Source organism: Esox lucius, chromosome 21, assembly GCF_011004845.1.
Source record: "Esox lucius isolate fEsoLuc1 chromosome 21, fEsoLuc1.pri, whole genome shotgun sequence".
In the NCBI taxonomy this organism is placed as follows: domain Eukaryota; kingdom Metazoa; phylum Chordata; class Actinopteri; order Esociformes; family Esocidae; genus Esox; species Esox lucius.
The window spans coordinates 26968533-26989931 of NC_047589.1; the positions used below are offsets into that span (position 1 = coordinate 26968533).

General features: G+C 46.1%; 2 protein-coding genes across 7 annotated transcripts in view; both read right to left on the reverse strand.

Moving 5' to 3' along the window:
- Nucleotides 1-15: 15 nt before the first annotated feature.
- Nucleotides 16-13657, reverse strand: tnfrsf11a (tumor necrosis factor receptor superfamily, member 11a, NFKB activator). The gene is made up of 9 exons (XM_010890170.3): nucleotides 13363-13657; nucleotides 9159-9234; nucleotides 8252-8377; nucleotides 7976-8125; nucleotides 7654-7738; nucleotides 7180-7364; nucleotides 7001-7050; nucleotides 6011-6896; nucleotides 16-2009 (listed from the first exon to the last, which is right to left on the reverse strand). Exons 1-9 carry the CDS (start codon nucleotides 13435-13437, stop codon nucleotides 1693-1695), a joined length of 1950 nt encoding a protein of 649 aa, XP_010888472.2. The 5' UTR covers nucleotides 13438-13657; the 3' UTR covers nucleotides 16-1692.
- Nucleotides 13658-17377: 3720 nt separating this feature from the next.
- relch (RAB11 binding and LisH domain, coiled-coil and HEAT repeat containing) overlaps nucleotides 17378-21399 on the reverse strand; it is a 32817-nt gene continuing 28795 nt past the window's right edge. For all 6 annotated transcript variants that reach the window (XM_029116413.2, XM_029116410.2, XM_029116409.2 and 3 more), the window contains 3 exons: nucleotides 20012-20100; nucleotides 19734-19804; nucleotides 17378-18546 (listed from right to left, as the gene is read on the reverse strand). In XM_029116413.2, coding sequence (XP_028972246.1) covers nucleotides 18426-18546; nucleotides 19734-19804; nucleotides 20012-20100 — 281 coding nt within the window. In that variant the 3' untranslated portion in view covers nucleotides 17378-18425. The remainder of the gene's footprint in view (nucleotides 18547-19733; nucleotides 19805-20011; nucleotides 20101-21399) is intronic.

The following is a 21399-nucleotide window of genomic DNA, read 5'->3' on the forward strand; positions in this document are numbered from 1 at the left end:
GCGCATTGGAATCAAAACAGTTCCGTAATTTATTGCAAAGTGATTTGGATCAGTATGTACAGTTTATATACAGACATGAGAATAAGTAAACGTTTCCATTTTCAACTCTCAAGTTCATGTTATTGGTTAGCTGTTCTACCTGGATTCAGATCTGGTCTTGTGAGCGCTGGTTTTCATGTCACCAGTCCGTTTTAACAAGACCAGTGTAGCTTTACACGTCCTCAGTTCTTTTGGGAGACGAACGGTTAATCATAGACTGTTTTATTCTCTTTTTGGCCGAAGCAACTGATCAGTGTGGATGAATGTCTGGTCTACTACTGGCTAACAGACTGTGCTAGCTCACTGAGCCAATACTGAGGTATCCCTCAGGGAGCTAACAGTCATCTCCAGCGTTCGGCCAAGACAACTCTTCAGAATACCACTGTTAGTCCTGTGGTATCAGTTTTCTTCTTCATTCCCTGACATTTAAAAAATATATATAATTCAGAACTACACGCTCCAATTTCAACTACAGGAAATCAGTTGCAGCACGTTCAGCTTTGGTCCAACTCTTTCTTGCCGAATCAGCTCTTTCATCTTTGCCAGGCACAGGCTCTATGAGTAAGGCGCTAAATTAGGCAGACTCGGTTGCTTGTTTGCCTTCCCATGGCCGCTTTCCCTCTGGGCGGGGGTACGAGACAGCGCTGCCCCCCCTCTCACCCCATTGAGCCGATCGGTCAAAACAATCAGATGCCTGGGAGATATTTGGGCTGTGTCGGTCGGGGAAGTCGCACGTGACACGGCACGATGTGTGGATTATATTAGTTTAATTTTAGCAAACATCTTTTGGACTGAAAACTGTTATGATAGATGCTCATCTACTTAGAGTAATTTATTTTCTGTTTTGGTCTGGGTCCTGTATAGAGGGGATAGGGTTCATGGGGTTAGAGTTAGGGTCTGGGTCCTGTATACAGGGGATAGGGTTCATGGGGTTAGAGTTAGGGTCTGGGTCCTGTATACAGGGGATAGGGTTCATGGGGTTAGAGTTAGGGTCTGGGTCCTGTATACAGGGGATAGGGTTCATGGGGTTAGAGTTAGGGTCTGGGTCCTGTATAAACGGGATAGGGTTCATGGGGTTAGAGTTAGGGTCTGGGTCCTGAATATAGGGGATAGACTTGTCCATTTGTATTTTGTGTCTTTGGCTTGTGTTTTACTTTGTTGAAAGGCTTGTATTTTACAAGGGTTTAATGGAAATCTGTCTTTCTATGTGACTGTCCGTATGCTTGGTGATGGTTTTGAAAATAAAAAAACAAAAACAACAATCAACACATTTATATATATATATATAGTATGTAGCTCAACAAATGCATAGCATTTTTAACAACAAACCACACTGATGGTGAGACAACAAATCAACACCAAGGATAGGAAACAAGAGTCATCAACTCATGGATTTGATTTCTGTCGTCCAGCTCTTTAGGATCAGTCATGAAGAAGAGGAAACTTTTTTGAGAAACAGCCATCAGGTTGAGATGAGTATTACAGACATCCAGGTTCCAGTTCAAGTCTTTGGCCCAGGTCCAATTCTGGGCGCTTACCCCGGAAGGCGATGGAGTTTTCTTTGGAGTTGATTAAAGCAGTAGGTTTTGAAATATCAACTAGTCTATGGCTTCACTTGTCTTATGGCTTTATTATACACCCTCCACATTCCAATCACTTCTCTCTGGGCCACTCGTCAGTCACTTCCTGAACCGGAAGATTGTCATCCTGCCGTAGACGATTGTGGGTAAAGGAGTTTCCTGGGGATGGTGGCGGTGAATGGCCGGCACTTTTAGAGGAGGTGGAACTTGGGAACGGTGGAGCTCTCTCATTGGCCTGTTCCTGAACAGGGCTTCCAAACTCGTCTTCTGGCCCCTCCCCCTCGTTGCCTAACGACGTCTGGCTGACATAGACGACGATGACATCAGCGCTGAAGTTCATCACCTGACCGCTGGATATGAAGGTGGTGTTGTTGTTCCCCGTCACCTGACCTGGTGGAGACACAGAAGACAGAGACTGAGTTCACTGCTGTAGCTTGAATCTAGAAAGGGAAAGTGGGTCATTTGGATTTTTATTGAAATATTGAAAATATTGAAATATATTTGCCATTTGTAATTTTCCCAAATAGGTCTATTCAACCCATTTACATGTGTGTCATTACAAATGTTATTACACAATCAGAATGTGTGTTATAAGCAGTTTTAAAAGTACATCATGGTCTTGCAAAGACAAATTGTTATCTTTCCAAATCCTCTAAAAGATTAAAATGCAGGTAATATAGTATGTTTGGATCCCTATTCCAAAAATCGCCACAGAACCAAAAATCTGAAAATGTAAAAGAACTCTATTCCCAAATGACTTATCCTCAAAGTGTCACATGAGCATGCGGTAATCCCACCCAAGACCTTCATAAACAAAACCAAATAATTTTTTCAGCAATAGCCTATAATACTTAATTTTCCTGTAATAAGGACTGAGTTGAAATTGTCTCTTCATCGGAGGGGTCCAAACAATGCCCATCTGGTTTAAGAGGTCTAACCAAACAATGCCTGGCCCATCTGGTTTAAGAGGTCTAACCAAACAATGCCTGGCCCATCTGGTTTAAGAGGTATAACCAAACAATGCCTGACCCATCTGGTTTAAGAGGTATAACCAAACAATGCCTGACCCATCTGGTTCAGGAGGTATAACCAAACAATGCCTGGCCCATCTGGTTTAGGAGGTATAACCAAACAATGCCTGGCCCATCTGGTTTAGGAGGTATAACCAAACAATGCCTGGCCCATCTGGTTTAGGAGGTATAACTAAACCATGCCTGGCCCATCTGGTTTAGGAGGTATAACCAAACAATGCCTGGCCCATCTGGTTTAGGAGGTATAACCAAACAGTGCCTGGCCCATCTGGTTTAGGAGGTGTAACCAAACCATGCCTGGCCCATCTGGTTTAGGAGGTATAACCAAACCGTGCCTGGCCCATCTGGTTTAGGAGGTGTAACCAAACCATGCCTGGCCCATCTGGTTTAGTAGGTATAACCAAACCATGCCTGGCCCATCTGGTTTAGGAGGTATAACTAAACCATGCCTGGCCCATCTGGTTTAGGAGGTATAACCAAACAATGCCTGGCCCATCTGGTTTAGGAGGTATAACCAAACAGTGCCTGGCCCATCTGGTTTAGGAGGTGTAACCAAACCATGCCTGGCCCATCTGGTTTAGGAGGTATAACCAAACCGTGCCTGGCCCATCTGGTTTAGGAGGTGTAACCAAACCATGCCTGGCCCATCTGGTTTAGTAGGTATAACCAAACCATGCCTGGCCCATCTGGTTTAGGAGGTATAACCAAACAATGCCTGGCCCATCTGGTTTAGGAGGTGTAACCAAACAGTGCCAGTTTTCTTCCTGCAGAGAGCCGGGTTCTCAGGAAGTGTACACAGAGGCTGATGTATGACACGGTTGTGTAATTACGCAGCCATTTCGGATGACTAAGAGCCAGTGGTGGTGATGATGACCATGCAGTGACCACAGAAAGGCAGTGGTTGGCTGCGGTTGGTGTGACCACAAGGTCAAGGACATCGTAAACACATCTTTCAACATCGGGGTTTCGGCGCGGCCGGCAATTTTCTGAAAACGTCAGACTTTACTCAAGCCACCACTTAGAGAACTATAGCTTAACATAACGTTATTACAGACGGCGTGTCCATTTCGCAAACACAAATAGAACAGCTGCCATTAAACAGCTGCTTTGATCAAGACCAACTGGCCGTCACCACGCCAACACAGTCATTGGAACTCAAATGACGTCTACATTCAAATCATTTGGAACAGCAGTTCCTTATTTTAATGTTCACACTACTGTCTGCTGGTATTTATAAATTTTTCCATCCGCCGCCCAATTCAACATCTCTTTTCTATTTATATCTCCCCGGTTTCTATTTTAACACTGAACAGGTGCTTCAACACTGTCTCTCCGGGACGGACTGGCTCACTGACTGACTCTCTCTCTCTCTCACACACACACACATTCACACACAATCACACATTTCATCATATGTTTGTAAGTTGTCTGGAATCCCATCAGAAATAATTTGCCGGATCTGGATCTCCAGTCCAGTGTACAGGAATGTCTCTTGATCGCCAGCATCAAACAAACAGTCGGGACCCTTGGTGCCTGTGCAAACTGACCGGAATGTGACAACCACATTACACAAAGCTAACAGCACACAGAGCATGCTAACAGAGGCTAAAAATAGAACGAACATAAGTTATCTGATTGAATGATTGTGATACTCTGTATGTCATGCTAGCCTAAATTAGCTTCCTCTTATCCTATGTTCTTCAGAAACGGGTGTGGTCAAGTGGAAGAACTGTCTAGGTTTCACTCTTCCCTATTTCCACCTGAATGAGGGGAGAGACGACACGAGAAGACCACTACAGACAATTGAGAAATCTCTGTTCTCCTTGGCTTTTCCTCAGTGTGCTTAAACTGTAACATCTTGAAACCCACACATCTGAAACTGACTCTAGTTGAAACTCCTTCGAGGAACAGGACTTTTCAAAGAGGTATCCCTATTTCAAAATGCATAAAACCACGCGCCACACCCTGACACTCGGATGTGCATTCTCTCAAGGCGTTCTGGTAAGTGGGTTCTTCTGAGGACGAGCATGTAAAGAATGTCTTCAACCACATTTGAGAAGCACTCCCATTCACTCCCTCCTGTATCAACTACCCATTCAACAAAATGGCTAGTCAGCTTGTTTTACAGTACATAAACAAACAAAAACTACATAATTTTTTTATTTTATTTTTACTGCCTATCCCCTGACCCAGCTGAATGGTCATTGGTCGCTTATAACCGAATCTGCCTTGTTACAACATGCAGTTGTCCGACATTAACAGCCCACCCAAACAGCAGCATTACGAGGCTTAGTTTTCTTTCAAAGTGTTTGTTAGACCTTAAAGTGTGGAAATAACATCCTAAAATAAGGAAAATCACATTTCTGACTGTGCTGAACATTAAAACAGGACAAAATGAACACTATGTAGTCATTAACATAAAGATAAGGTAACACATGAGATATAACCGGTAGACTTTTCTTTCTGAAGTCAGAGTTAACTTTCTCTCTCCAACCGTCACTGTTTTAAAGAAAGGTTGCGTAATTTTTCTAAGTGGTTGCTTCATATTACAAGTCAACAGTCCTTGGCATATCGCACGCATGCTTCGAAGCGTGCACAAATGAAGCACGCATCTGAGAACTGCTCTATTTTGCACGTTGATTTGGACTCATACTCCAGCCTCTCCGTGTCTCAGTACACATGATGGTACACAAGGTGTGATTCTCTGACCGGGAAGTCCAGCTAATGATATGTTATTACTGCATTATGGGAAATGTTATTTATTTACTTACTGCCGCTTTGGGCAACAATTTAAACACACAGTCATCAAGGAGAATCAGAAAGTGTACAGGTCTGGGTATTCCCCAATGCGCTGTGTGTTCGGAGACCGTCTTGTTTCAATTAGACCTGCGGTCACTTGCAAAAACAGGAGTGTTGTGGAAGGCAGAGCTCGCACACACAACCACACACACACACACACACACAACCACACACACACACAACCACACACACACACACAACCACACACACACACACACACAACCACACACAGTAAATGTTACAGCACTGATCTGGTGTAATCACGGGCTCATCACACACACACACAAACACACACACAACCACACACAAACAACCACACACAGGTCTCCATTCCCAATCCTTCCCTGTGTGGTCCTCATACCAGGCCAATATTAGGCTATTGTGAGGAAACCAATCTACTTATTTTGGAGGAGCCACGTTGTGCTTTCAGAAGTATTTTCGTTCTTAGCCCAACAGAAACGCAAGCGGGTTCATTTATCTTTCCCCATGGAATGTATAATGGCCTGTGTATCACGTTCCTTGAAAACGTGTGGCATTGCTAGACCTCTCTGTGTTATCTACCTGAGGTGAGTGCTTGTTCCGTGAGCTGACTCTGTAGGCTCTCAGGGGAACACTCCAGCACCGAGCCCCCGGAAGCGAGCTTGTTTCCTCCACAGTCCCTCCAGGAAAGCCCCTGGTCTGTCACACTGCCGAGGGCCCCGGAGCTCAGGTCTGACCGTCCGTCGCCCACGATCACAGGGGTCACGGAGGTGTCAGAAAAGGATGAGGGAGTTGATGTGGGTGTGGCTTCTGTAATGGGGGTGGGGCTTACGCTGCAGTTCAGTCTGTATAGCTCCTCCCCTTTCCCTGCCGAGGTGTCAATGGTTTGGGTCAGCGGCAGGTAGAGGTCACATGACGGCATGGCAGGCAAAACCAGGGAGGAGGGCGAGGAGGTTGGGGAGGAGCTGTCGCAGCTCCTCTCAAAGCTTTTCCCCTGCAGACTCTCGACCACCTTGGCCCTCTCGCCCCTCCCTCCATCTTTCTTGTCCTCCCTCTCAGCGTCTCTGCCCTCCCCCTCTCCTCCACAGGAGCAGGTGCCCAGGGCTCCGGGGCTGACGGCCTGGCTGCAGTCCTCATTCTCCCCCACCTCCAACGGCTCCCTCACGGACATCACGCACACACAAGAGCCAGCCCACAGCGGTGACACGCCCTCCGACACCTCCTCCACCTCCCCGGACCCCTCGCTGCCCATACCCTCGTCTTCCTCCTCCCTCCTCCTCTCCTCCTCTGTCTCTTTAGTGGGGGGCAGTTCGACCCGGTCGATGGGCGCGGCTGAGGGGCAGGTGCGCGGAGTTTCCGAGTGGGTGTGGGCAGGGCCAATCAGGCACGTTGTCTCACACAGGGTGCAGTTCTCGCCTGCGACCTCCCGTTCTAGCCCCCCACTGTGGTAAAGAGGGGCCAGAGTATCCTGGTGAGAGACACACACGTTAGTTAGACACAGAGGCGCTGGGTGTTTTTTCGCTGGTCAGCTAAAAATGTGTTAAATTGGCCGCTGAAGAGACTCAGTCTTACCTGCTGTATCCTGGTCCTTTTCAGACTCTGGACACACGATCGCAAATTCACTGTAAGATGCAAGATGAGGACAAGAGGAGGACAAGAGGAGGATGTCAGTCCCTCATTTCAGAGGAATACTTCTGTGAAAGCATAATTTCCTCAACCACAGTCATGTCGACCGCAACAAAGTCAGGTACCTGAGAGGATTTTCAGTTTGTCCTTGTAACAGAAGAGCAGGAGGATGATGAGGCAGAGAAGTGTGATGACTGACAGAACACAGACGAGGAGCCAGGAGCTGGACGGACCGGGGAGCAGAGGTCCACAGACGGCGTCAGTCCGGTCGCTCCCAGGCTGTTTCTCACTCTTCCCGAGACCTTTACAACTGGACACACATAAACGCACGCTCACTATTTCTGGTTCGGTGCAACAGACTTTCCGTCTGTCTCCGTCTATCTGCTTCTCTCCCTCCCTGTCTATCTGCTTCCTGGGTTCATCGCAGAGCCAGCGAGCGGAACCGGCCGCCCTGAGGCCCCGGGGGGGAAATGACACAGCCTTAGTCATGACACCCGCGTGGTTAAGCTCCGCCCGGACCTGAGAATGCCAGGTCCCCGAGAGAAGAAAACCTTGTTTGACGGACTGTGGCCTGTTGGCAGGTGGGCAGAAGAACTCACCTGGTCCACTGATTGCAGGGTTCCATCGAGGTGTTGGGAGAGAAATATCCTTTCTTGCACGGAACACAGGTTCTCCTGCCCGACTCTGGAGTGGAAAACCCCGCAGAGAAGAAGGATTTTTTTTAAAACAGGGCAACGGAACAGAGTGTGTGTGTGTGTGTGTGCATACAAATGCATGTTACTGTGAGCGCATGTGTATATGTGTGTGTCCGTGTGTGTATGCCTGCCTGTAAGTGTGTGTGTTTTGGTGTGTGCGTGTCGATGGGCAGGCGTGTTAGTGTGTGTGTGTGTGTGTGTGTGTTGTTATGTGTGCCTGTCTCACCACTGTTTTTCTCCATTCCAAATCCTGGTTCACAGGTGGGAATCTTCTCACAGAACTCACAGTTGATGGGAGAACACTGCAGGCCTGGTTTACACTGACACGGAACCGCTGCACGAGGGTTATTGGGCCTCTCGCGGTTAAAACCCTTACCTGGGGGTCACACGCGGGTCAGGGGGCAGGGGGTTAACTGAAGCACCACAGACATCAGCGTTGGTAAAAAAAAAAGTCTGGGACACAACAAGCTCCAGTCATCCCACCAGTCATTTGGACTCTTACCTGTGTCACAGAACTTCTGGGGAAGACACTTGGTCTCGTTGGTCCAGTCGGGCTGATACTCATCACTGCCACATGAACGACACTTGGTGTCGGTGGGGCCAACACACTCTGCAAACATGTAGTTCCCTGGGTTGGGGGTGTAGACCGGTTAATACTACATGATTCCAGTGACCTACAGGACTAAACGTTCCAGTGACCTATAGGACTAAAAGTTCCAGTGACCTATAGGACTAAAAGTTCCAGTGACCTACAGGACTAAAGGTCCCAGTGACCTACAGGACTAAATGTTCCAGTGACCTACAGGACTAAATGTTCCAGTGACCTACAGGACTAAAGGTCCCAGTGACCTACAGGACTAAAGGTCCCAGTGACCTACAGGACTAAAGGTCCCAGTGACCTACAGGACTAAAGGTCCCAGTGACCTACAGGACTAAAGGTCCCAGTGACCTACAGGACTAAAGGTCCCAGTGACCGACAGGACTAAAGGTCCCAGTGACCTACAGGACTAAAGGTCCCAGTGACCTACAGGACTAAAGGTCCCAGTGACCTACAGGACGAAAAGTTTAAATGACCTACTGTACTAAAAGTTCCAGTGACCTACAGTACTAGAGGTACTAAATGTTGGTACTGACCTACAGTGCTAAGACTGGTCATTGTTTGTTTGATTGGTAAGTTAGTTAGCTAATGAGATAGTTCAGACAGTCATGTTAGTCTGATTGGTTAGTTAGCTGATGTAGGTGACAGTTCAGACTGGGCATGTTAGTCTGATTTGTTAGTTAGCTGATGTAGGTGACAGTTCAGACTGGGCATGTTAGTCTGATTGGTTAGTTAGCTGATGTAGGTAACGGTTCAGACTGGTCATGTCAGTCTGACTGGTATATGGTGACATGGGCTCTGGTCAGTTTACCTGGTTCACACTTGCTGCAGCATCTCTTGTCTTTGAGGTACTGCTGGTGGGTACAGGTTGGCTTGGACAGTGCCGCCTGGAAGGAAAAACCAGAACCGCTATGACTGGTCATGGCTAGGTGACAAACACAAGAACAAACGGCATTCATTCATTCCACATATGGAATATTTTTGTTCATTCATCCACGGTCAAGTCAAGGTATGGCCTTGAGTTGTACGTTTTAGAGGTAGAAATGACAAGCCTGACCGAAATGAACATTGGTTGGAGAATAGAAACTCAGGAAGATTGCCAAAATCTTTCCTGACGTCTGAAGAAATTGAGAAAAAGAAATAAAACCCCCCACCCCCTCATTGCCCCACACCCCAAAGGCATGTCTTGGCTGATGTCTGTTACCACCGTTCTCACGCTCAGTCAACAGAACTATTTCCGGAATAAAATGTTATAAATCAACTGTGTTTGAAAGATTTCTTTGATTTCTTTGTTTGCTGTAATGACTAAACACTCCCAATTTTCACATTTTAACAACAAGTGCCAACCTCAGCAGAGGAGGCTGTGGTATTGAGTTAACCTGCGGCATTTTGTTAGGCAGTGGCATTGATTTAGCCTGTGTCATGGAGTTAGCCCCTGGCATTGAGTTATCCCATGGCTTTGAGTTAGCCCGTGGCTTTGAGTTAGCCCGTGGCTTTGAGTTAGCCCGTGGCTTTGAGTTAGCCCGTGGCTTTGAGTTAGCCCGTGGCATTGGGTTAGCCCGTGGCATTGAGTTAGCCCGTGGCATTGAGTTAGCCTGTAACATTGAGTTAAACATTGGTAGTCAACAGCACTTCTAAGAGGATCAGTATAGAACAGGTTATAAGAGCAACTAAAACATGAGCCTATATTGAGACCCCTGAATGTGTTGTGGTTCACCCATCCACATTGGCTGGCGGGGATAGGATTTTAGGCTAACACAATAGCATCATACAAGCACACTGACACACATCCACACACTTGACCCCCCCAGCCAATGTGCTGAATCACAGAATAACTGTGTTATGAGAGAAAAGACACAACCACATAGTTTATTTGAGAAGGAATTGAAATGGGGCGGGGGGGCATCAAATTCTCCATATATGGACTTCATGGTCATATATGGACTCCATATATGGACACCGTAAGCCCAATGAGATGGCGTTAGGGGGCGCCCACCCTAAAACATCAGGAGCTCTGATTCGCCATCACCAGGTACAACCTCTGTCCTTCCACCTCGCTCTCGCACCCCTCCGCCCTACCTGGTGTCCCCAAGTCACAGAGAAAACAACCTTTTTCTTACGACCCACTGAGTAAACAAAAACAAAGACTCCAACCGCGTCGTAGGCTGCAGCCCAGAATCAATCAACTGTCAGCGACCCACCATCTTGAACCCCCGCCCCCCCGCCCCACCCCCACAGATATACAGTTTAGTCTGTGTCTGTGGGGAGCGAGGCGCCAAAACATGACGACACAAATCCCAATGAGTGTTTAATCACTAAAGGAGTGTCTCACATCCTTCATTGTTTTGCTTTTAACGACGAATGCCACTCATTCTCATATGACCACAGACATAATGATCTACATGTGTTAGGAGAGACAAGCTGACTGAGATCAGAGCGAAGCTGCCATGGATAAACCCAGAAGACCATTTTGTGACTAGGAGAAAGACACAGTTCCCATACATCTACTTAGAAGAACATCTTCAAGGGGCCCGAAACAAAGAGATGAGGTGGGTGAGGAATGGAGATGTGTTTCTGACATCTCGGCGGTTTGGAGAAGGGTGGTTGGCTTTTGGGACATACAATGACACTGTCATTGATCATTGTTTCTGAGACGAGGGAAGGAGCTGAGGGAAGGAGACAAGGGAAGAAGTGAAGGAGGCACGCTGAGACTATTGAGACCTAGCCATGACGGATTGCATTGGTCGGTGCCAGATTTAGGCGAAAGGGGACAGGAAACCAAAAGAATGCTGGAAATCGTATTTCTGTTACCGCAGTCTGCGTACATCAGGGCATAATTACGCGATGTTGCCGCAATATGTTTTCATTCTATACATACATATATATATATATATATATATATATATATATATATATATATATATATATGCATGTATGAGGAAGAGGTCAGGATATGGAACAGAATCCTTTAACTTCCATTGTGATTAGTCTGGGAGTGCAAACCGCTGTTCGGTCAGTCATTTCCAAACTGGATCCCAGACGTGTGTGCTTTGAATTGAAAAACTCTGTAAGGATTTTCTGGAGTTGTGACCTACAGGTACAGAGACAGAGAAAAGGAGGAGAGAGGTAAAAAAGAGAGAGCGAGCGGCTGACTGAAGTTTCATGCTTATGAATAAGCGATATGAGATAGCCCAACGGAAAGAGTGCGTTGCCGTTTTCTCCCAGCCGGTAGCACCTGTAGAACATATTTATTTGTTTTGATCAGACGACAGAGACAGAGAGCTGTGATCCCTATCATTTCCTCTGCCGTGAGATACATTCCAGTTTCTCTGAGAGCGACAGCTGATTTGCATAACTCAGACTCCGGGCCAAAAACAACCTCCCTCGCATTAAGGGTTTAGCGCCCAACTCTGTGAAGCTGCTGCACGATTATATCACGTCCACTAAACGTTAATAGACTAATGACATGCATTCAATCGGACTTACAATTTAGTAATAGTCAGCGAATGCAACAAGGGTTTAGGAGCCCTGTATAAATCTCCATCTGCACTGTATCTGCCACCGGATGTGGGTAATAGACTGACTGTCTGTCTGTCCCTCAGTCAGGTTAGGGCCTGTTCTGGAGAGAGGAGACACCTGGGCTGGTCGGTGTAGCGCTGTAGATACTCCCTTATTTAGATATCGTTCTAACGTGCAACGCTCTGCTGTCACAGTGCAAAAGCTGCCGAATGAAAGACTGACAGGGTGTTTGTTAAAAAACAATTGTCTGTCATTGAACAAGACGAGAAATGTCTTTTTAGCAGAACAATAGTATTGCCAGTTAATAAAAGGACCTGGACTCGTTCTACACAGCGACAGCTACAGTAATAGGTTCAAACACATGGACATCGTTGCTGAAATTGTTTGATTCTGTTTTGTTTTATTCAATGTAACTGTGAAACTGTTGCAGGTGTGTTTTGGGTTAAAAAAAACAACAACATTCAAATGGTTTCGAAAAGAAAGAACATACGATTGTGCTTCATTGAACTTCATTGTCGAGTTTCAATGTATTTTAACTCAGCTGTAGGCCTTCTGTTTCTTAATGCAAAATCAGACGTGGATTTTTTTCGTAGACAGTTGCAACACAAATAGGGAGGGAGGGAGAGAAAGAGGTATGAGAAAGCCAGCTAAATCCTAGACAAACCCACACTATCCACACAAGACAGCAACCAAACACACTGGCGGGCTGAGTGAGGGGGCATCCGGGCAAGCCAAGTCAGCAGTCACATCTCCGGTGCCGACCCGCCAGATTTCAACCACATGAATGTTCAGCCAGGCCACAGTTGACTGAAGGACTGAGCAATACACTATCAAAATAATCGTACATGAAATCCGCATCAATTTACAGTACCCAAATAGGCTTTCTGGTTATTCTCGAATTTGATTCATTCACATTGTGTATATGCATAACCAATGTAGAGCCTATCTGAACAAATAAAGGACAGATTAACGCAATCATAAACCAGTATTCACACATTGGCCAAATACCTACTATAAAAGACAATTATCTACTCCGTCATTCCCATAACCCTACCCTTTCTTTCCCCCCTCCGAAAGGGGAACGTCCGGTATAAACATGGCCAGCGAGAAAGTATCCAGCTGCGAGTGGTTTCTGTGGTTTACCGGGACCGGGAGAGGGGCGGGGACGCGTGGACACGATCCAAACAAAACGTTTTCAGCTGATGATCATGCTCAAAAACGTCTTTCCGTTTTTTTGCTCAAGTCCTTTAAAACAATGACAAGCTAATGTGTAAAATGTTTTGTTCTTTCAATATGTTTTTATATAACATTTATAAACCAAAATGAGTAGCTACTCAAAGTAGTCACTTGAAACAATATGAGGCGGAATAGACGTCGAGGATAAGTCTATCAAGCATAAGCTAAATAGTTGTCCATGTAAATATCCAGAATGCACAACACAATTATTAAAATGTATTATGCAAGACTCTCGACGTATTAAATATTCGCCTACTTACCTGTGAGTATATAATGACAATCAGAGGGGTGATCCAGCCCTGAAATATCCAACTGGTTGAAAAGTGAACTCTCATCTCTCCGCTTAGTGAAATAAATCACAAAATGGTAGAAATCCAGCTGTCTTGTACAGATTTCGGATGACGGTATCGTCGATACGCAAGGCAACCAGATTAAATAACTTTTGGGATATTTTGGGGTACAGTTTGTAGCCTCCAGACCCGTCTGGCATTCTCGCTCCACATGCCCGGTAATCACCGTTCTGCTCCCCTTGGTTCTCACCCACGCGCTCTGAAGTGACCAACCTTCAGTCTGAGCAAATTGGTGAGAGCAGTAAGCTTACTAGCGGAGAGAAAGTGTAAACTCCTCCCACATGACACTTTTTTTAATCGGCGTGTGCGCGTGCGTGTGTTAGCTGTTTCAGATACAGACATACACGTGCAATTTTGGGTGTGTGTTTTTTATTTATTACAATTTTTTTGTGGGGGATGACCCTAGAGTTATGCGTCTCGATAAGTGTATTAACATTGGTGAATGGTATTTGTGGACCCTCGGAACACGCCTTATCATCATCTACATCGCACTTTACTGCCCCCCCCCCCCCCCAACCCTTTCAGTGCCGGTATTTGGGGACCCTCCGTACAAGTCTTATCTGTCTTCTACATCGCCCTCTACTGCCCCCACCCCCTCGCTCCTGCCCTTTCAACACGGCCCTTCCTTCATCCACTCAAAGCCTCCAGCTGTAATTTAATATTTGCATAACCGTCACTTTATATTGGACGGATGGCTTTCTTCACCTTCACTCAACCCTCCTACCTCTCACCTTCCCTCGGTCGTTCCATATCTCGTGCCAGGGACATGCAAATTTAAAAGTTTACACAATCGTTTTTCTTTTCTTAGTTCACTCCCCCTATTATATGGGGGTCATATTTCCTGGAGGCATTCTTTGGAACTTCATAATTCCATGCTCCCTGACACAGAACAGATAGTAATGTGTGTGAGTTCTAATCCTATCGTTCCAGTTTTCTGTGACAAAATGGAACCTACTGGAGCTAAATCGAGAGCTCCCAAAACCACTTCAGCTGGTGCAGAGACCACAAACTTTGCTTCTGATAATAATGATGGAAATAAGGTACATGTCAGGTCAGTGATGTCATAATATTTGAGAGAGGCCATCCACAACTAGTCAATGTGTATTGCAGTTTGTGACTCTTGTTATAATGCTACTGTGAATGACAATATCAACTCTTTATTTTATTGCTTATTTTATATGTTATCCAAATTTCAAATCAAGTTTGCAAACACCACCTGTCCTGACCTGTTTTTATGGACAGATTGAACAGTAGTGGACAGATTGAACCAGAGCTTTTCAGAAGTCACAGGTTCTGTGGTGTCTGGTGACCAAACACTACATTCCATGGTGTGAAGCATGTTGGTGGCATTGATGTGAACACATGTTGAGTCAAAGTATTGCATGGAAGGGGCCGATCTACAACTACAGGAAGAGTTTGGGGGCAGACAGTTATTGCACACAACCATCAGACTAAAAATCGTTTTCCAGGCAGAGCCGCCTCCAGGCATAAGCAACATAAGTGGTCGCTTAGGGCCCCCGACCGCTAGGGGGCCTCCGACTGCTAGAGATCCCCTGACCGATTGGGGAGAGGGGCCCCTAATGAAATTTTGCTTAGGGTCCCCAAAAGGCTAGAGCCGGCACTGGTTTAGGGAACGCTGGAACACATCCACAAAAACACACTTTGAGAGGACATTTTAACTATTTATACGTTTATAACTGCCCCTAGCGGCCTGTTTCCGGTGGTAGGTAAACAGCACTACTCATATGTTGAAACTGAACGTTATCGCGAGTCATAAAGGATCAACAGCACTGGGATATGTTGATATCGAACATGATAGCACTGCTGATATGTTCACACTGACCACGAAAGCTTTTCAAAATAGTTACATTATGCACATCATTCCTAAGCTGACGCGGAGAAATTAGTGACTCTGTTAAACAGATCCAGTCTTTAATGGACAAATGAAGTGCACTGACTCATTACTTTCCTGTGAGACACTCACGTTGGTACTGATGACCCACGCCTGATATCGAGCGCTTTAACTTGGTTTTCGTTTTCAACACCATCAAATGAGCGTATGTCAATCTGGAAAAACAGAAAATACATCCAGGGCTTGATTCTTCTACCCTTTTTCAAATAATAATAACAATGTCCCAGAATAATCTTAGTCTGAAAAGGAAGATTTACAGTGGATCTCAGAAGTCAACACATCCTTATTAATAAATCAGTTATATGCAAAAATTGAGGTCCAGACAAATCATGTCAGATCTGCTTCCACGTTTACGAAGATTATTTGACTAGCTTAAGAACATTCATTCACTCGCTGGTCTGACAATTATCAATCAAACAGTCTGCAACAAGATTTTGACAGAAGGCACACGATGCGGGCATGTCCATGTGTGTTGTCTTGTTTGAAATGCTGCCTGAATTCACAACGCAGACATAATATATGTCTGTATTGTGAATTTGTTTGCAATAGTCTGGACTAGTCGTTATGAGGTAAAACATGCACGTTTGTCCTGTCTCAACGACACACGGCCCTCAGTGTGGAGGAAGGACCCGTCATATATTAAATGCATTCTCAAGGGCTGAACCTCTGATTTTAGTATGGTGAACTAAAGAGCAGAGACGAGACAGATCCCCAGCAACCCACAAACCAAAGCAGAAAAAGAAGTTAAGACTGCACACTCTTTTTTAACTGCTCCTTAGAACTGCCCCCCCCCCCCCCCCCCCCCCCCGCTATTCCCGTAAGCTTCCGCTGAGCAAGGCATATTTGTGGCAGGGCCTCTCCAGTTAGTAGATCAGCAAACAGGAGGTTGAATTGACCCGCATAGCAATTAAGTGCCTGAACTAGAACATATTTCTAAACGCACAAAATGGTTTAATGAATCCTGAGGTACAAAACGTGTCTAAAACTACAGCCATGTCATGTGTGTATGTGTGTGTAAGAATAACTGTTGCCCAAAATGCCACAGTGAAAAAAAAAAAGCACAGTGATTCACAGTGAAGAAATATATGCTTCCGCACACCCTATTATCTGCTACAGGCAACACTTCCTAAAGGAAGACAGTGAAACACAACCAGGAAAAGGGTAAAAACAAGGACTTCAGTGATAATTGCACTGATCAGCCATACTCTGAATCTGCGCGCGCGTTTGGTTTTGACGGTCCAGGTGAGCACATCTCTGGACTCGGCTAAAGGAGCTCACGGGCACACACACACACTAGTGGTCAAATTGGTAAAAATAGAGAGGTCACCATATTCCCATGGTTGCGACTTGAAGACAACTTCTTCCACTTGCTTTGGATACAGGCACTATTCACTGAGTCACCGCAGCACAAGTACTGGCTTAAAGTCAGTCTCATGACTAAGTCCAGATCGGTGTCATTTCAACATGCACGCCCGAACTCTTAAGAACAAACACCAGACACCAAGAAGTCTTTAATCAAAATTCAGCATTCTCTTGACACAGCTAACTGTTCACTCAAAACAAAATCTGGCACGCACACTGATGCTTACACACGCACACAAATACCAACATGCTTCAAAGCGTGTTCCGTATTTTCCTTAAGTACTGTCCCAAACGATATCAGCTATTTGCCCACCTGCTGAGTTATCAGTAACAATGTTAAATATTACAAATATGCAAATTGGGCTCACTGTTATGGACGGGGCGTGGGCTCTCAAATCACCCCTTAACGTTACGACGAACACTGCAGCCCCAATCCGCTGAACTTTGGAATCCTGGACAGAAAGCCTTTTGAAGTGTTGGTGTGTGTGTGTGTGTGCGTGTATTTTCTGTATTTACCATGGGCTTATTCGTTTTATTACTCCGAACACCTGCGCCCAGGTCTGTATTGTATGGTAACAGGGAATGTTTTCACACAAGTGCGAGCACGCGCGCAAACACACGCACGGGAGCAATAACGATGAGAGGCAGGTGTACATAAGTACATCATTGTTTTAGTCTTTACTATTGCACGACACCAATTTCAAATGTACATAATCATATGGGTACCAACCTCGTCCACTGAGTGTCATACAAGCGTTCACCTGTTGAGCTTGTCCCAACAGGACGGTTTTTCAACCCAAAATCACAACAGCTATTAGAAAAGAGCCGACAGACACCGCAACACACAGAGGCAGAACGAGATTGGGAGAGAAGGAATCCGTGTTCTCTTTTGTTAATCATCACATTTCCAACAGAAACCCACAAAGTCAATGAATGGTAGGTGACAAAGACCACTTACTGTATATCATATTGTTTATAATAACATTAATTGGAAATCAAAACACAGAGAATAAAGAAAAAATAATTAAAAAGTGAAGTGCAAATTTCTTTGGAGGTTGAAATAAAATCTTAAGACATAAATAAATTACAAAATAGAGACGGCAAGAACAACAGTGAAACGTAATGAAATAAAGGCAGATTAATTTTGACTTCAAGTAGGTGATTCCCCAGAGCCATGAACATACAGACATCAGTTAGTTAACAATTCCTCTCCATGTCGACACCAAAAGAATCCTGGACAATCACATTCTGACTCAGAACAGCACGCACCTTCTAACTACACTGGACCGCCACGTTCAGAAAGTTTTTGGTGCCAACATGGCCCCCGTTGAAATTCAAAATCAAACCCGGCTTGGTCAAATGTTCTGTGGGTGTATCTAAATGTTCTAGAACGGCTTCCTCCCCCCCCCGCACATGTTCTCAGTGAGAAGAGGAGAGGAAGCAACTTCAGACTAATGATATACACCCCGACTGAATACGTCAAAAAAGAAAAGGGCATTTCTTCCTCCCTCCCGTGCGAGGGCTCGACCTCGTGGCTCTCCCGTGTCCAGCCAGGTCGGAGTGAAAGGGTGCATTTAAAAGGTGTTCTGACAGAGGCCTCGGCCTATCGCTGGCGGCCGGGCCGGCGCTCCTAGAAACCTGGAGGCTCATGGGATATGTAGTGCACTGGGCGCCGGGGCAAGTGGGCGGCGGAGGGGAATCACTTCTTCCTCTGGAACACATTGGCCAGCATGGCGCCAGACGTGGTCAGCTGACCCATCTTACTCAGGAACTTGGTCTTGGCGTCCTCGCCCACCAGACTGGCCGCGATGGACACCGAGCTGCAGAAAGAGAAGTACCGTGAACGCTCGGTCGATCGCTCTGTATCGTCACAAAAACACCCCGTACACTTATTTCACTCATAAAACTCTGCGGCCTCTCTAATCCCCCTGAACATACCAATAAGAGTGACTGATTGCCACAAACTGTCAGATGAAAGACGCTCATTTGTTTGCTTTGCCTATCTCTCCATTTATCTGGAAGTGGATTGGGAAAGTCTTAACAGAAACAGTGCCTTCTGTTCACTTGTCACTGACGGTTAGGAGAGTTCCTCTTTCTGTCTCGCTGCCTGATGGGGGTGGACCACGCAGATAAAGGCCGACATATGGTCAACACCCCTAGGAGAGGGAGGGCAGTGGGGTAGTAACATGGTGTCTGACAGACATGTTGAGCCTAAAACAACACATGCAATATCCCCGGCCTCCACATACGGTCATGGTAACGGAGAAAAGCCTCCTCGTTCTCCTTTCTCCTACTGCCTCTCTGCCGCCTTCTCATTCCCTGTATTTTATCCCTCCCTCCCTCCCTCTCTACCTCTCCCTCTTTTAATGAGGCAGAAACGCGTCTACAGGGAGAAACTTTTTCTGAACACACCCACTCAATGGCTTGGTCCCAATTCTCTTTACCAGTTTCCTCTTCTCTACTGTCCCTAATTTCCCCTCCATTTGTCATCCACAACATGGCTGGATCCCAAATCGTTTTAAAGGCTTTCTCCTCTTCTCTTACCTCCCTGCCCGGGGGTAGACAAAATTCTACGGCCGTCTTTTAAAATACAAAAATGTCAACTTAAAAACTAAGATATATTTATTCTGTGGACAATACAAAAACAATAGAAAAATAAAATTCTGAAAACAGTTGTGGTTTTCAAGAGAGATGGAAATACAATAAACTGACCTTTCTTAGTCAGTGTAAAAGTCTAAATGTATTAAATTGAAATTCCAGATACTCTGGCAGAAGAAATGGGGTCATTATGAAAGAAAAATGTAAGTGATCCAAAGACTGCGGAGAAAGCACATGTTTCCCGACTGTTGTCTGCGCCCTGACTTTCAGTAGGTCACATGACTGTGAATCAACCATTCAAAAAAATCCAGATGAAGACCTCCGGATGAGTTTTTTTTTGTGTATTTCGCATGCCGTGATGGCGCAGCGCACATAGAGACGAGGCCCGCTTCGCCCGTCAGTCACTCACCCCTCAGCCTGTCCGATGCCTCGGTTCTCCACTTTTGTCTCCCCCTCCTTGATCATGGAGCTAAGGATCACCTGCAACAAAAGAAAAGGACTGCCGTTAGGCTGCCGTCCTGTGGAAAGTCCACCCTCCCTCCCCTCAACTGGTGAAGGAATCAGACTGCCGTTCTGTGGAAAGTCCACCCTCCCTTCAAACCCCGGGTGAAGGAATCAGCTGGTCCTTAGCTGGCACTGGAAACATTTCGGTTCATGCGTTTTGGGAACGTGCGTGTGCGTTAGTACCTCGTGTTCAGGGGACAGCTGCTCCATGTCGGCTCTCAGACACCTCAAGCCAGGCAGGAAATGAGTCACCATCAGTTCCTCTGAAATGACTGGGGCAGGGAGTCAAGAAACAGACAACCAGACTCTGACAACATTTGATGTGACATACCCCTGAACCTTAACACGGGGGTTTCATCTTCACCCAACTAAATAAACACCGGGCAACAGAACACCTACACACAATGCACAGTGACTGAGCACCGGAAAAGTGAACAGGCCGGTGAAATAGAAGTAAAACCCCAACAGAGTTGATGGACCAGTAAATAAGATTAGTAAGGTGCAGTTGCAATACGACTGCATTTCCCAGCGTGCCACGGCGCTTCCTCTTGCTGGTCACACACTGATGATGTCAGAGCTCTGATTTTTGGGGTTTGTAGCCACAGTAACAAAAGCTAAATGAGGCCCCTACTCTAGACCTGGTGTAACCACATTGTACAAAACCCCAGCCAGCGTGTGAGTGTGTGTGTGTGTGTAAAGTGCATGGAGGTCACCAGAGGGGAGCTGAGGGAGGTACATGAGCTGCGAAATAAGCCCTTGTGGAACCACACCGTTTTGGGAAGACGTTCAGGGAGGGACGGCCACTTCAGTATGCACCCGGACTGAGTCTTCTGCTGGGAACTCTGACCAGAAGTTTGGAGGCCGCTCTCCCTTCTCCTCCCTGGCGTCTCCATCGCTGCCTTTGCGGTCCCTCACTCTCTCGTCCGCCCTCCCTCCTCCCTCGTATCTCTCCGAGGCGGGCTGTGGTGTGTCCACCTCTCCCTGCACCTCCCTCTGCCCAGTCAACCCTATAATCAGCCTCCAGACCCAAAAATGGAGGGAGTTTATTTTCCTTTCTCCACTCGCCAACGAGATGGGCAACCACTGTATGAACTACACACTCTCCCAGCTCCATACAGCTCGGGCCACGGACCAAATACCACTTAGTCCACATCAAAAAGTTGAAATCGGTGCAGAAAATCAGCCTGAAGAGGCCCATGTACAGCTAATGTATAAACATTTAGCGTGCTATATTTACCACAGCGGCTGAGACCAGTCTGTTTAACCATCTGTCCTATAGGAGCTCTGACCACACTAACCTGGCTATGACCCATGTCTTGTGACTCTGAAGACATATTCTCAGTCACGTCTGTATAATAAACCCTGCGCCCCCCTGAATCCCAGCCAAGCCCACACTCTGAGTTCAGTTCAAGCAAAGTCTTAATAAGTACATAATGCTTATTGGACATTAGAAAAATAAACAGATATCAAAGGCCTATGAACTTGGTAGCCTTTCAATGCCTTCCCTTTTGGAGGGATCTTGACTCAACATGTTAACATGTAGCTGTCTGCCTCAATCAAAATGGTGTCAG